Genomic DNA, 14200 nt, shown 5'->3' with positions numbered 1-14200 from the left:
GGGGATGGCACAGCAGGTACGGGACTGACCCAGCAATGGGTCACAGCCAACACCCAGCAATGCTGCTCCACTTCTCTGCTCCGTGCCCGTGTCCTGCAGTGGTGTCTGACTCCCATTTGGCAGTGATGTCCCCAGGAGGGCCCCTGCTGGCAGCAGTCCCCACGCTGTCCCAGCCCGGCGCCGTGCTGCGTGCTGGGGCACAGCTGTGCCATGCTGCTGGGACACAGGGCACTGCTGTGTGCAGTGGCCCCAGGCACGTTGCTAAAGGCTGAACCATGTGCCAGCACTGCAGCACAGATCAGGGCTGTTCTCTCCAAGCAGCAACACAGCACCCAGCTCCTGCTCCCTACCCAGATGTGGGCTTTTCGCCCTTCCAGCACAAGATGTGTTTACTTGGGTGCAGCTGTTTGGAGGGACATCACGTCTCCTCCCCACCCCTCTGTGCCTGGGAAAGGCCGTGAGGTCCGTGCTCTGCTCCCTCTGGACATCACCTCGATGAACCAGGGCTGTGTCCAGCACTGCCCCAATCCTGGGGGTGCAGGGATGAGGCAGAAGGGGACAGCAGCCATCGCTGTGTCCGTATCCACATGTGGAGCAGCTGGGAGCTGGGTGGGAGCAGCCCATAAAGACAATAGGGGGTTTATTTTGAAGAGGGGTACGGATGCTTGTGGGCCAGGCTGGTGTCACTTTCCCCCAGCCCAGCAGCGACCTGCACAGCCAGCCAGCACGCATAGCCACGCAGTACGGAACACACAGGACAGCATGGCAAAGAGGATCGCGCTCTCGCAGAGCAGGAGGACGATGGGGAGGAGGTTCCTGTACTTCCCTTCCTGGGGGGGGAGACCCTGCGGAGCGAAGCAGGAGTGGCTGTGCTCATCAAAGGTGTGGGCAGCGGGGCAGGAGGTGCAGTTGTTGGCCGAGGTGCCCTGGCACGTGTAGCAGGAGTGGTGGCAGCGGGCGCAGGTGCGGGATGTGTGCGTGGTGCTCCGGGAGCGGCCGTAGGAGCGGGGTGGGCAGTAGGACAGGCAGGAGCTCTGGTGGGCATAGAAGGAGCCACTGCACTCTGCAAAGGAATGGAGGTGTGAGGGGGGACGTGGGGCCACCTGGTGCCATCAGGAACTGAGAGCATCGTCCCCTTCTGCTCGAAGTGGTGGTGAGGGATGCGCTCACCCTCGCACGCTCCCTGTGCGTCCCACTTGGTGCACTCGCCCATGGTGGGGGCTGAGAAGTGCCTGGCCATCATGTCCTCATCTGTGCCATGCAGGTGAAGGATGAAGCTGGTCAGCATGCCTGGTAGTGGGAGGAAGAGGATGTAGTGCTGGGTGGCGGCCATACGTCCCCAACCCATGTCCTTGGTGGTGGATGTGGGGCTGGAAGTTGCAATGCCCTCTATAGGGCTGTGTGGGAGACCCCAAAGCACAGCCCCCACAGAGACAGGGATCCCACAGGGGCTCTGCCCAGAGGGGAGCAGAGAGAGGACAGTCAGATGCCAACCAAAGAGGGGGAAGGGAGGGGAGGGAACAAAGCACTGGGTGGTACTGGTGGATGGGTTTGTCCCCCCAGTGCCCACCTGTGTTGTAGGCATCACCCTTGTTCTCCAGCTGCAGTGTCCAGGTCCCGTTGGGGTTCTCATCCCAGAAATGTGTGGACATGAAGGTCCAGTCCTTGTAGCCCTGCTGGCTGGTGTCGTATGGGCTGTGGGCAGACAGGAAGGGGGGCTGCAGGTGGTGCAGACCAAAGGGGCTCCGCAGACACTCTGAGCTGAGCATAACAGGGCACTGCCAGGACTGGGCACAACCCTTACCGCACAGTCACCAGTGTGGACGTGGTCCCCATGGGGCTCCTCAGTGCAACCTGCAGGTCCCCCCGGCGGCTGTAGCTCAATGAGAGCTGCACCTGGACGTGCTCCAGTGAGCGGATGCTCCTGGTCCTCCCCGAGCAGGAGGAGGTGTCTGCAGACACGGTGAGTTTGGAGCCGATGTTCCTGATGGGCACAAGAAGGGGTGAGAGCATCACCCCCCCTTCAGTGGGCATCCTGCCCTCTGCCTCTAACCACAGCCCTGCACTGACAGCAGAAGCCAACTCCTGGGATGCAGTTCCTGCATCAGACGCAGCACAGCTTTGCTGCAAGAAAACCCCTGCATGAGGTCGGACCCAGGGGGCCTCATTTCTTACCGGGGGGCATGGAGAGCTTCGATGGAACACCTCTGCTGAGGCCGGGTTCCTGCCCACACCTGGGCCAGCTCCACCAGCAGAGCTGCATCCAGCAACCCGTAGCCATAGTGGTGGCTCACTGGGATGTGGGAGAAGGGGGCACATGAGCCCCCTCTGCTCTGAGAGCTGGGGACTGGTTAAAGCCAACATCCAGACTCACCCTTGCGCCCGACCCCGTTCACAGCCCAGTCCTCTGCCTGCAGGTGAGCGGGTCGGGAAGCCCTGACCACCAGATGCTGCACATCACGCCAAGTCAATGCTGGGCTGGGAGGGAGAGGGCGTTAGGGAAGAGGTCTCTGCTTTGGGGGGAGCTTTGGGGGCAGCCCCTCTGGCACCTACTTGGCCTCCAGAGCGAGGGCAACCATTCCTGCAGCCAATGGGGCTGAGGCAGAGCTGCCTGCGTGTCTGTCGGTGCAGCGGTGGTGCAGATCAGTGGTCACCTGGGGAGGGTAAGAAGGTGGGGGTTCAACCTTTGTCCCCTGCTGGAAGATGCACCCTGGTCCCTCCGTGCCCCAGCACAGACACTCGGATGGAAGTGCCTCCTCCTGCCCGTGTTGGGGGCACTTACAATCTGTGCTTTGCTGCTGGTGCTGCTGCTGTAGGTGGTGGTGAGGGTGGAGGCACAGGGTTCACTGTAGCGGGGCTGCCGGCCGCTGGCAAAGGCGCTGCCCACTGTCAGTGTGTAGATGCTGTTGGTGTACCCATCGCAGTTGCAGTTGTCGTAATTGATGCCACCATTGCCAGAAGCCCAGATGAAGATGGAACCGAGCCCCCCACGCCCCTGGGACAGGGAGAGGATGAGCAGGAGATGGTTTTGTCACCATCCAGCTCTGTGCTGGAGAACATAAGTATCCCTGCTGCACCAGCACCAGCACACTACTGCTCAGGTCCGGAGCCAGCAAACCTACAGGATGTGAGTGCTGTGCTTACTTTTGTGATCCCATTGTGAAAGGCTTTCATGGCCAGCACACCCGGCCCATCCACGTGCCTCCCATCATCCAGAGGGCCCCAGCTGGCACTGTAGATATGGATGTGCTGCGGCCGCAGGCTGAGGGACTGAGCCTCCACGATGTCCGTGATGGGACCATCCAGCATCCGCACACCTGGGGAGGTGAGCTGGCAGTGAGGGCTCATAGGGTCTGACCAGCCCCAGCCCTGCTCCACAGCCATCAGCTTCCTGCAGGTCAGTGCAGCCACCGCTGAATTATCAATCCTCCTTAACCCCCGTGCAGTTCCCCCAGTTTTAACCCCATTTGGCACAGCCACATTGCAGGGAAGCTGGGCAGTGAGCAGGGCACCAGTCCTGCAGTGCGTGGAGGCAGAGCCCTGCACTGCTGCTGGGCCTGCTGCAAGTCCGCAGCACCCTCTAGTGCTGTGCAAGCCCTAAACTTCCCCTGGAGCAGCCCAGAAGCCAGGAAGCCCTCAGGGCTCCACATCCATGAGACATCATCCAGGGATTCACTGCTGATGTCCAAAGCACTGCTCTGAAGCCTCAGGTCCTGCAGCTCCCTGGCTTTACAGCACTGTGGTGCTGCTGGGATCAGCCTGAGGGTTGCAGGCTGAAGGCATGTGTTCCTCCAGGTGGTTCGTGCCTCCTTCCCATGCCAAGCAGCAGGAGGAGGAATTGCTCACCTCCAATTTTTGCATTGTATGCAATGCCTGCACCACAGATCTGGTTGTTGGCTGCAGCTGCTGCCTCTCCTGCACAGCGCGTCCCGTGCCTGAGGGGCAGACACAGCAGATCCATCCTTGGGGGGGGGGAAATGGGGGAAGGGGGGCTGGCACAGCTCTGCTCCCAGCTCAGGAGGAGATTTCCATGCAAGAACCAGAGGACAAAACTCACCGGTTCTCATCCCAGGCGTTGTACCTGGGCTGGGGGTCAGGGTCGTTGCTGTTGAAGTCATAACTCGCGAGGGGATCCTAGTGCAAAACAGGGCGCCAACGTGACAAAATCACACTGTGAAGAGGAGCTGTGCCAGCTCAGGGCAGACACCCAGCCCAGGGAGGTCCCTGCACGCCCAGCGACTGCATCAGCCTCGCCTGAACCTGCTGGGCTCAACCAAACCCACGCTGCTGTGAACTGATTAAAGCTCCCCTGTTCTCTTTGCTCTCTGAGCACGTGAGGGCTTACAAGCTCTACTTGCTTTGCAGCTTGCTGTAATTACATCTGACTATTGTGGGGGCTCATCCGTGCGCAAGTTCTAACATTTCCTTCATGTAAGAAATAATGGCAGAGATGCAAAGCCCTTTGATCCAACCACGGCAAGGCTGAATTCCCACCACGAATCCCACGGGGCTGCAGAGCTGTGCCATCCCTCCCCAGCCCCAAAGCTCAGAGCTCTGCTCGAAAGGAGCGTAGTTACGTAGTTAGCAGCCAGGTCAGGGTGGTCCTTCTCAATGCCATCATCCAGGATGGACAGCACGACCCCCCGGCCGGTGTAGCCTTTGCTCCAAGCAGCAAGGATGTTGAGATCGGGGCTGATGTCATTGTTCTGGAAAAAGGATTGGGATCGATTGGTGCAGAGCAGCAGGTGGAGGACGTCCTTCAAGGACCCTCCTGCTGTCTCATCTCTGCTGGCATTAGCCCTGCTTATGCTCAGGGCAGGTGATTTGCCTTGAGGACATCGGGATTAGATGGGAGAGAGGCAAAATCTCACCATGTACCACTGCTTGGGGAACCAGGGATCTGTGGGCACCACGCTGACGCCCCTCTTGGCGCGACTCTTCACCGTTTGCTGCTCAAACCAGAGAACCTGGGTGGGAAGCAGCGATGTTGGCACCGTGTGTGTTCCCATAGGGTCACCCTATGCCCTGCCCTGGGTCCGTCGTGCAGCCCAGCCCCTACCTGTGGCTCCCTGCTCAGCCGCAGGCTCCAGCCCCAGTGCCTGCTTAGGGACGTCTGCCTGGAGCCACGGTGCTGGAAGTGGTAGTAGGGCTCTTCCTCCAGCACCTGCAGTGAGGGCTGAGCTCAGGGGCTGCACGGAGATGGGTGGGGAGGTGGGGATGTGTGCGTGCCAGCTCTGCTGGGTTGGGATGCGTGTTCAAACTCTGCAGGGCTGCAGATCACAGAACTGTAGGGGCTGGAAGGGACATCTAGAGATCATCGAGTCCAAACCCTCTGCCAAAGCAGGCTCATTAGACCAGGGTGGTACTGGAAGAGAGGATGCTCTGCAGGATGGGGGGTTTGTGCACGGGCTACCTGTGCTTGTGTGGTGGCTGCAAGTAGCTGTGCAGCCCTATAGGAACTCGTGTACCCCTACACAGCCCTACATCCCACCTACAACAGGTCACAGAATCACAGAACAACAGAATGGCCAGGGTTGGAAGGGACCTCAAGGATCACGAATCTCCAACCCGCTGCCACACGCAGGGCCACCAACCTCCACATTTCACAGCAGCCCAGGCTGCCCAGGGCCCCATCCAACCTGGCCTTGAACACCTCCAGGGATGGACGGGGCATCCACAGCCTCTCTGGGCAGCTGTTCCACCACTCTCATAGCAAAGAACTTCCCCCTCAATCTTCCCTCCCTCAACTTAAAGCCATTTCCCCTCGTCCTGCTGTTATCTCCCCTTCCAAAGAGCTGACTCCCCTCCCGTCTGTAGGCTCCCTTTAGGCACTGAAAGGCTGCCCTGAGCTCACCCCGCAGCCTTCTTTCCTCCATGCTGAACAAGCCCAGCTCCCTCAACCTATGTGTCGGACCTCACCTTCCCCACGCACAGCATCCCGTGCCGCTTTGCCAACCGCCCCGCATCCCGCGGCCCCGCCTCCACCCGCACGGCCCAGCTGCTCGTGTAGACTCGGGGCCGGGCTGCGGGCAGACCCTGCGGGAGCCCCAAACCCCCCCTCAACCCCAAACCCAGCAGCAGCCGCAGCCCCCACGCCGCCCCCAGACCGCGCGGTGCCGCCATGCCCAGCGATCGGCTCCCGTTGCCACGGACACGGCGACGCCACCCGCCCGCCCCGCCCCGCACAGCGCCGCATTGGACCCGGGGCGGCGCGGGGCTGAGCGGAGCCCGCAGCCATGGGCTCCGTGCAGCAGCGCCTGCAGCGCTTCCTCGACCGTCCCGGGCCGCTCTCCGATTTCCTCGGCCGCCTGGAGGTTCGCACCGGCATCCGCCGGCTCTACCTGGCCACAGGTGCGCCTTCGAGATCCTTTTTTTTCCCCCAGCTCAGGACCCCTCCCCCTAATTTCGGCTGCCCCCTGCCCTCGGGTGCGCTGACAGCTCCACGCTGCCCAGCCCGGGGCCCGGCTGCTGCCCAGGGGGGCCGTTGTGTGTTTTCGGGGGGTGGCAGCCCCCTCCCCTTCCCCACATTCCTTCCTTTCCCCCCTCCCCTCCCAGCTCCACATACCGCTGGGTGGGTTTCACAGCCATGCCCAGGCTCGGTCCCCACATCCCCCTGCCCTGGGGAAGCCCAGCTGCGGCGTGGGACCAACCCCAACCTCCACCCCCCCCCCCCCAAGCAGGAGGGCAGAGGTCTGCTCGTTAACCAGATGCTGTTTGTTCATTAATGAGAAACCAGAGATATCTCCCCGGGGAGCTGATCCAGGCACCACTTGACCCCTCGGCGTGGCTGTCACCTCAGCCTTGGCCACGTTTGTTCCTTGGCCCCGTTTATGACTTGCCATCTGCCTCCGCATTTCCGTATGGAACCTCCTGGGGGGGATCTGGGTTTCCCTGCTGTGCTCCCAGCCCGGTTCCTGGCCCCGTGGCTGCTGTAGAACTTGGCTGCTCCGCTGGGAGATGCATGCAGGAGCAGACACGTGTTTGGAGCAGTGCTGGGCTGTCAGATGCCTGCTGCTGGGGCTCTGGTTGCACTTTGGGCTGTGGGTGATGGGGATAGAGCAGCAGCATTGCTCCTGCAACACAGCTCCGGTGTCTGGAAAGGTGAAGCTGGTGCTCAACAACAAATATCGGATTTCTTCTTCTCTTCCCCCTGCTCTGCAACAGTCCCTCATTTCTGCTGGGACCCAGAAGGGGCTGCTTGGTACCCTTTAAACCAGCACAGACTCAGCAGCTGCCTCTGGGCAGCACAGCCAGGTGAAGGGCACCTCAGAGGAGGACAGCATCCCCTCTGCAACACACCTGCAGGCTGCCTGTGCTCCTGGCTGGGGAAACCTCTCTGCCAAGCTCTGTGGCCAAGCCTTGCTCTCCATTCTGCAAAGATCTTCAGTGACCTCCCATCCCACATGGGAGGCAGGGATGGGGCTCTGGGGTTGGTTGCCTTGGGGCAGCTCCTCCACCAGCCTGGTCAGGGTCCGTAGTGCACAGAATCCCTTTCTCTGCTGGATTTTTCCTCCTTCTGTGCTCACACTGGTGTCATTGTGGGTTTAGGACCCCAGGATGCGTCTCCTTCCTGCCCTCCTTCACACAAGGCTCCTCTGTGCAAGCTGAGCCTCTCCTTTGTGTTTTGCTCTTACATAAATTTCTCTGGGGGCTAAACTTAGCCCGTGAAATCCATTCTAAGGCTCTTTAGGGAATGAAACCCAGAGCTGCCCAAACCTGCCTGCTTGTTTCCCTCGGAGGGAAGCTGTGACTGCTCCCACGAGCTGGGAACAGCGCCCATCTCCTTGCAAAGCCCCGGGGCCCAGAGGTGCCCATGCCAGCACTGAGCTGCTGCTGTGAGCAGAGCAGGGATGAGCCGTCCTCTGTGCCCCTTTCCTTTAATTCATTGCTACAGACAGGCTAAGTCCCAGCTGTAGGATAAGGTGCTTATGCTGCTGGCAGTGTTGTAAGCAGGGCGTGCAGGAGCTGAGACGCCGCTGGGGTGGCACAGAAAGCACCAGAGCTGCGTGCTCTGCTCCACCACAGCGGTGGTTTGGCAGCAAGTGCTCCTCTGATGCAGCACCTGGGGACTGGGGAAGTGCCAAACAGCCGCCGCTTTGCCTCGTCTTTAATTTAACAAGTTAATTTAATGACAGGGAAACTGGATTGCTGGCTCTCAGGGGGCTGAATCCTAACACGCTCAGCACAAGCACACACAGGATAGTGAGCAGAGGGCAGCAGGGAGGCATGCATCTCCCACCTGGGGCTGCCTCCATCCCCCTGAATGCGTTCTGTTTGCTATGGACAAATCCAGGCCAGGGAGGGGACCAGTGGCCAAAGCCACAGGGGACAGTGACCAAAGCAAAGCCTGGTGTGTGCACCCCTTCCTCCCAGCAATGCAGCTCTGCACAGCTCCCCATGCTGAACCCCTGGCTCTTGATTCTGTCCTGCAGGTTCCCTAGCCTTCCTGGGGCTGTACCTGGTGTTTGGCTACGGTGCCTCACTGGTCTGCAACCTCATTGGCTTCGCTTACCCTGCATATGTCTCGTAAGTACTGATTCTACAGCCCTGGATGGGCAACGTGAGGAGGGCAGGGTGCACTCCAGGACCTGCTGTGGGGCAGGGCTGGGGATGTGGGGAGGCTGGAACAGACCTGCAGAAGCATTTAGACCCGTCCCCTCCCTCCCACAGCATTAAAGCCATCGAGAGCTCCAACAAGGACGATGACACCACGTGGCTCACATACTGGGTGGTTTATGGAGTCTTCAGCATAGCCGAATTCTTCTCTGACATTTTCCTCTACTGGTTCCCCTTCTACTACGCTGGGAAGGTAACGCCTTCATGGAGGCACGGGGGCTGCAGGTGCCGGAGCACTCCCCTTTATGGCTGAGTTCTTGGGGTTCATCTCTCGAGCTTTGGGGCCTCCAGAGATCTCCAGCCTCGGGCAGGAGGGAGCAGAGCAGCCCAGCAGCTGCACTGCCGTCCCAACCCAGCTCTGCAGCTCCTCTCCCCCCAACAGTGCCTGTTCCTGGTGTGGTGCATGGCCCCGGTGTCCTGGAATGGCTCACAGGTGCTCTACCACAACGTCATCCGACCCTGTTTCCTCAAGCACCACCGTGCTGTGGACTCAGTGCTCGGCGACCTCAGCACCAAAGTCCTGGATGCAGCTTCTGCCATCACCAGAGAAGGTAATGTGGGTCCATTCCCCCCCCCCTACCTCAGCCTGGGGCAGCTCTCAGTGCCCCACACCCCTCCTGTCCCCCAAAACGGCCGTAGCCCCATCCCAGCCGTGATGGCAGCCCAGCCCTTCTCGTCGTCTCTCTTCTTCCTACGCCTCCCGGAGCAGTTCTGCACACTCTGCTCAGCAGCAGAGCCCGGCTGGCTGCCCAGGTCGCCCCACAGCTCAGCGTGTCCGTACGTAACAGCCACATTTCCAACGCCGGCACGAAGCCCACGCCCCGCCGCTGCCAGCCCCGCTCCTCCAAGCCCCGCTCCTCCCTTTAAGCCCTTTTGCTGCAGTCCACCCGGCTCTCCCCCCTCCCGCAGCCCCGCGCTCTCCCGTCCCGTCGGGTTCATTGCGGGCTCCGGCGCTCACCGGCGCTCTCTCTTTCCCGCAGCCTCCGGGGCCGCCGTGAAGCTGGCACAGGAAGAGAAGAGCAAATGAGGCACCGGGACAAGGCCGGTCTGAGCCTGGCCTCCGCCCCCCGGGCCCGTCCTCGTCTCGGTTCCCCCCCCCCCCAAGTAAAGCTGTTCCCGATCCACTCCCGTCTGCTCCACGCGCTCCGTGCCGGCACGGCGCCTTTAAGAGGGGGCGTGGCTTCGTGCGCGGGTGTTGGCGCGGAGATGACGTCATCGGTGCGCGCCCGAAAGGAGGGGCGCGCGTGGGGTGGTGGAGGTACGGCGGTACGGCGGCCGGGAGGGGCGGTTTGGCCGTCTGTCCGTCTGTCCTGGGGTGGGCGGGGGAGGTCTGTCCGCCTGGCGGCGGGGAAGGGGAACTATCTGTCCGTCTGTCTGTCCACGGAGCGGGGAGGAAGGCTTCGTCCTGAAGGAGCAAGAGCGTTCAGGGGTGTGTCTGTCCGTCCGTCCGTCCGTAAGTCTGTCCGGGGAGCGGGGTCGGTGTGGGGGGTGGGGGGACGCGTGTCCTTCAGCGGGCAGCGCGAGAGGCTCTGTCTGTCCGCCTGTCTGTTTGTCGGGGGGCAAAGATCCCGAGGCGGGGAAGGAGTGACCGTGCTGAGGCTGCGTATGTCTGTCTGTCTGTCTGTTTGTCCGTCCGGGAAAGGGTCGGTCTGTCCTCCTGAGGGAGGGTCGGTCGGCCGGTCTGTCCGTTCACGGGCGTGGATGGGGGGAGTCTATCTGTCTGTCTGTCTGTCTGTCTTCCTGGGGGTCCGGGGAGGGAGGGCAGCCATCTGCCCGTGGGGTGAACGTCCGTCTGTCCCGGCTGTGAGCCTCCCTTCCCTCTCAGAGCCCCGCCATGAGCTCCAAGGCCAAACGGGTGTTGCCCACCCGCCCTGAGCCGCCCACCGTGGAGCAGCTCCTGGCCGACGTGCGGGGCGCACCCCCGGCCGACCCCGTCCTCCTGCTCCCGGCTGAGCCTCCCCGGGGCAGCGGCGGTGACCGTGACGGCCCCGCTCCAGGTGAGCCCCACGGCAGCAGCAACGGGCGGGGAGCCGGGAGCACCGAACCCAAAATTGAGCCCCTCCACGCCTCACAGGGCAGGAGGACGGCGTGGAGGAACAGGAGCGGCTGTACCGGCAGTGCCGCGGTTACGTGGAGATGAACCGGCGGCTTCGGGAGGCGCGCGGGGAGCTGGCAGAGAAACGTGACGAACTGCAGAGGGCGGGCATGGCACTGGAGAGAGACATCGCCGAGATGCGGCAGAAGGCGTTCTGACGTCGGGACACAGCACCGCCCGGGGGTCTCACCGGGATCCCCCCCTGCCCCTGCCTGCATCCCAGCCTTTATCCCCACCACGTGGCTGTGTGAGCAGCTCTGCTCCCTGCCAGCACCATGTCCACACGCCATCGCTTCACCTACGACTTCTCCATCTGGTACTGCCCTGAGGACCACGCCGTCACCTCCATCATCGCTGAGTTCTTGATGAAAAAGGGCTTCCGAGGCTACTTGGAGCACTGGGACCAGGTGGCCGGCACCCCGGTTGTGCTGAGTGCCACTGAGGCCATCGGTGCCAGCAGGGTTGGCATCCTCCTGCTCTCCCCCACATCCGTAGGGGATGCGTGGTGCCAACGTGTGTCCGAGTGGAACTTGCAGCACGTCGTGGAGCGCGGTGGCACCAAGGTGCTCCCCGTGTGCCTGGGGGTGAGGAAGGAGGAGGTGCCACCCTTCCTGCAGCACCTCACCCAGCTGCAGTATCAGACCCCTTTCTTCTTCGAGCGGCTGCTGCGGAGCCTGGCAGCATCCCAGGCCCTACCAGGAGAGCCGAGGAGAGCTGAGAGCTGAGGGGCAGCTGGGGGTGGTGGGTGGGGGTCTTGTGGTGCGGCGCCACTGGTGGGAGCAGGGGGGTGGGAATGGGACACCGTGATGGGTGCACGCAGTGGGACACTGCAGTGGTGTGCTTGGGGGCTGTGGTTATCACAAACCTCGACGAATCCTCAATAAAACCCTTCTTGGGAAGTGGGATGTGATTTCCTTGGTGAGGATGGGAAGCAGGCTGTGGGGGGGGGGGGGCTGCCTGTCCCTGTGGGTTGGTTGGAGCTGTTTCTCTGTGGTGTTATTTCACACCTGCAGATGTTCACTCTGCTTCCCCCCTTCCTGTATGCTGCACGTCATTGCAGCCCTCTGCCCCGGCCTCGCAGCCTTGCAGCTCTTTGCACAGAGCAGGAGCAGCATGGAGAGGAGCGCAGTTCTGGGGCTGCTGCTGCTGGCACTGCCCGACCCTGGGCTGGGTGAGCAATGCAATGGGGCTGGGGTGGCCAATGGGGCTTCTGTGTCACTGCAGGGAGCAGCAGGGCGCAGGGGCAGCCATCCCCACTCAGCAGCAGCTGTGGGATGGGCTCCCCCTCCCCTGGTAGCACGGTCACATCTGCTCATCATGGGGGGACACGAGGCCAAGCCCCACTCCCGGCCCTATATGGTGTCAGTGCAGTCCAGGGGGGTGCACGCCTGCGGGGGGGCACTGCTGAACCCACGCTGGGTGCTGACGGCTGCACACTGCATCCCACGGAGGTGAGCACTGTGTCCCATCCCATCCCTCATCCCACCCCACCCGCTGCTGGGCTGGGGTTTGGAGGGGCGCTGTGTGGATGCGCGCTGTGTTCCGCAGTGCCGACGTCTCCAGGATGATGGTGGTGGTGGGGCTGCACCGCCTGCGGGAGCGCAGGGGCACTCAGAGCTTCTCCATCCGCACTGCCTGTCCCCACCCCGGCTACGACAGCCAGACGATGGAGAATGACCTCCTCCTCCTGCAGGTGGGGACGGTTGGTGCCAGGAAGTGCCACGAGTGGGGAATTCACACCGCGCCGCAGCACGGGGCCGGGTGACATTTCCTTTCACACCTCCGAGCACTTTCACATCTGGGTGACATCTCAGCCGGGTTATGTCTCATCCGGGTGACATCCACCCGCTCTCACCCCGGGCGATGCGGTGACGCCGCTGTGACGGTGAGTCCTGACGCTGCCCCGCACTGCCCACAGCTGGAGGGGAAGGTGAAAAGCAGCAAAAGGCACCGACCCATCGCGCTGCTGCGGCGGGAGCCGGCGGCGGGCACCGTGTGCAGCCTGGCAGGCTGGGGTGGGCGACGAGGGCTGGCAGCCGCGCTGCAGGAGCTGGAGGTGGCCGTGCTGGACACGAGGATGTGCAACAACAGCCGCTTCTGGAACGGTGACCTCACACCCACCATGATCTGCTTCCAAGGCCGTGGCCGCGGCGAAGCCCCCACCAAGGTGAGGAGCTGGGAGGGGGGGGGGGGAGGTTTGTGCGGGGCTGTGATGCTTTGTGCCAGGCTGTGCCATCACCATCACTCCTACAGGGTGATTCTGGAGGTCCCCTGGTGTGCGGGCGCCCGGCGGCGGTGGCGGGTGTGATGTCCTTCAGCAGCCCCGACCCTGCTGACCCATTTAAGCCCCCAGTGGCCACTTCAGCAGTGAAGCACCGTGTGTGGATCCGGCGCACGCTGCGGCGCGGCTGCAAGGCACAGATGGAGCAGCCCCGGCTATTTACACAGGTTTGCATTTAATTTTTTAATACTGTCCAGAGTCCTGGTAAAATAACATCCTTAGTACATACATACAGCAACAGGGGGATGGGACACCACAAACCCAGCGCGATTCCACACAGATGGGGACGAAGCCGACGGTCACACATAGGGCAGATGGGTGGCAGCGGGGCTGGGATGGTGGCACTGACACCCGGGGCCACAACCACATGTGTGGGGTGATGCTGGCATTCTGCACGTGGGTCCTGTTCTGGGTTATGGCCATCAGGAGGAGACAGGGCGTCCACAGGGGGGCTGTGGCCCTATTTCTTGATCTATATGCGCATCCCTGTGTCCCCTACATGTCCCCATATCTCCCTGCTTGTCCCTGAAGACACCCATAGGGCACCTGGTGGTGTTGGTCCCTTGAGGCCCCGCAGATCAGCCCAACCAAAGGCATGAGTGGGCAGTGAGGAGGGACTGGGGGACACGTGGGTGGCTGGGGAGCACCCAGGTCGGGAAGGGGGACGCTCAGCAGCCCACCCTGGGGTGCACAGGACCAGCTGGCAGCAGGGTGTGCACCTCCTGCTTGTGGGCGTAATCCAGTCCTGGATGGACCCGTGTCCACGCTGTGCAGGCACCTCACTGCCAGCTGTGCTGGGGGCTGCATGCTGCGGGGGGGAGATGGCCCAGACCCTTCCCTTGGGATTGGGCACCCCAGTGCCACCTCTGCACTCTGTGTCCTCCCCAGGGCAGTCCGCAGCTCAGTGACAAAGCAGCCGGGACCCCGACGAGCACCCAGCCCTGATGAGCACCAGAGCAGAACCCTGTGAGCACCACTGCCAGCACTCAGCCAGCACCCTCATTAGGAGCAGCACAGATAGGACCCAGCCCGGCCCCACACCTCGCGATTTGTCCCGCGGGGTCCCTCCCTGCTTCACTCTGGCTGCGTATCCCCGAGATGAGGTGACCCCGTCCCCGCAATAAAGGCTCTGCGATGCCTGGCGGTGCCGTGCCGGTGCGCGAGCTGAAGCGTGCGGCGCGAGCCTGGCGTTAAGGCTTTGCTTGTTG

The 14200-nt window shown here is 62.3% G+C and overlaps 4 protein-coding genes across 9 annotated transcripts; 3 read left to right on the top strand and 1 right to left on the bottom strand.

Moving 5' to 3' along the window:
* Positions 1-617: 617 nt before the first annotated feature.
* PCSK4 (proprotein convertase subtilisin/kexin type 4) lies at positions 618-6138 on the bottom strand. 2 transcript variants are annotated; one of them, XM_031604163.2, is made up of 15 exons: positions 5920-6138; positions 5060-5164; positions 4872-4967; positions 4578-4706; positions 4058-4134; positions 3847-3935; positions 3145-3317; positions 2783-2995; positions 2554-2654; positions 2375-2478; positions 2176-2293; positions 1805-1984; positions 1571-1695; positions 1171-1290; positions 618-1063 (listed from the first exon to the last, which is right to left on the bottom strand). In XM_031604163.2, the coding sequence occupies exons 1-15, from the start codon at positions 6121-6123 to the stop codon at positions 684-686; spliced, it is 2214 nt and encodes a 737-aa protein (XP_031460023.2). In that variant the 5' UTR covers positions 6124-6138; the 3' UTR covers positions 618-683. The 2 variants fall into 2 exon arrangements, with proteins under 2 accessions (XP_031460023.2, XP_089982131.1); XM_090126005.1 differs by having other exon boundaries at positions 5640-6001.
* Positions 6139-6161: 23 nt separating this feature from the next.
* Positions 6162-9731, top strand: REEP6 (receptor accessory protein 6). The gene is made up of 5 exons (XM_031604177.2): positions 6162-6351; positions 8433-8526; positions 8671-8809; positions 8999-9167; positions 9597-9731. The coding sequence occupies exons 1-5, from the start codon at positions 6237-6239 to the stop codon at positions 9641-9643; spliced, it is 564 nt and encodes a 187-aa protein (XP_031460037.2). The 5' UTR covers positions 6162-6236; the 3' UTR covers positions 9644-9731.
* A 57-nt stretch (positions 9732-9788) lies between these two features.
* Positions 9789-11293, top strand: C28H19orf25 (chromosome 28 C19orf25 homolog). Of its 4 annotated transcripts, none has more exons than XM_090126010.1 (3): positions 9789-9874; positions 10442-10613; positions 10691-11293. In XM_090126010.1, exons 2-3 carry the CDS (start codon positions 10451-10453, stop codon positions 10867-10869), a joined length of 342 nt encoding a protein of 113 aa, XP_089982136.1. In that variant the 5' UTR covers positions 9789-9874; positions 10442-10450; the 3' UTR covers positions 10870-11293. The 4 variants fall into 4 exon arrangements, 3 of the variants coding, with proteins under 3 accessions (XP_089982136.1, XP_089982137.1, XP_031460040.1); XM_090126011.1 differs by lacking the exon at positions 9789-9874 and adding an exon at positions 9881-10045; XM_031604180.2 differs by lacking the exon at positions 9789-9874 and adding an exon at positions 9881-10069.
* A 342-nt stretch (positions 11294-11635) lies between these two features.
* Positions 11636-14186, top strand: LOC116235787 (granzyme M). Of its 2 annotated transcripts, XM_031604172.2 has the most exons (6): positions 11636-11882; positions 12009-12162; positions 12260-12404; positions 12630-12878; positions 12965-13159; positions 13881-14186. In XM_031604172.2, the coding sequence occupies exons 1-6, from the start codon at positions 11636-11638 to the stop codon at positions 13935-13937; spliced, it is 1047 nt and encodes a 348-aa protein (XP_031460032.2). In that variant the 3' UTR covers positions 13938-14186. The 2 variants fall into 2 exon arrangements, with proteins under 2 accessions (XP_031460032.2, XP_031460031.2); XM_031604171.2 differs by having other exon boundaries at positions 11636-12162.
* The last annotated feature ends 14 nt before the right edge of the window (positions 14187-14200 follow it).

Source organism: Phasianus colchicus, chromosome 28 (assembly GCF_987193195.1).
Source record: "Phasianus colchicus chromosome 28, bPhaCol1.hap1.1, whole genome shotgun sequence".
NCBI lineage: Eukaryota > Metazoa > Chordata > Aves > Galliformes > Phasianidae > Phasianus > Phasianus colchicus.
Note: the sequence above shows the minus strand (reverse complement) of the source record. Positions and strands in the feature narration are given on the sequence as shown.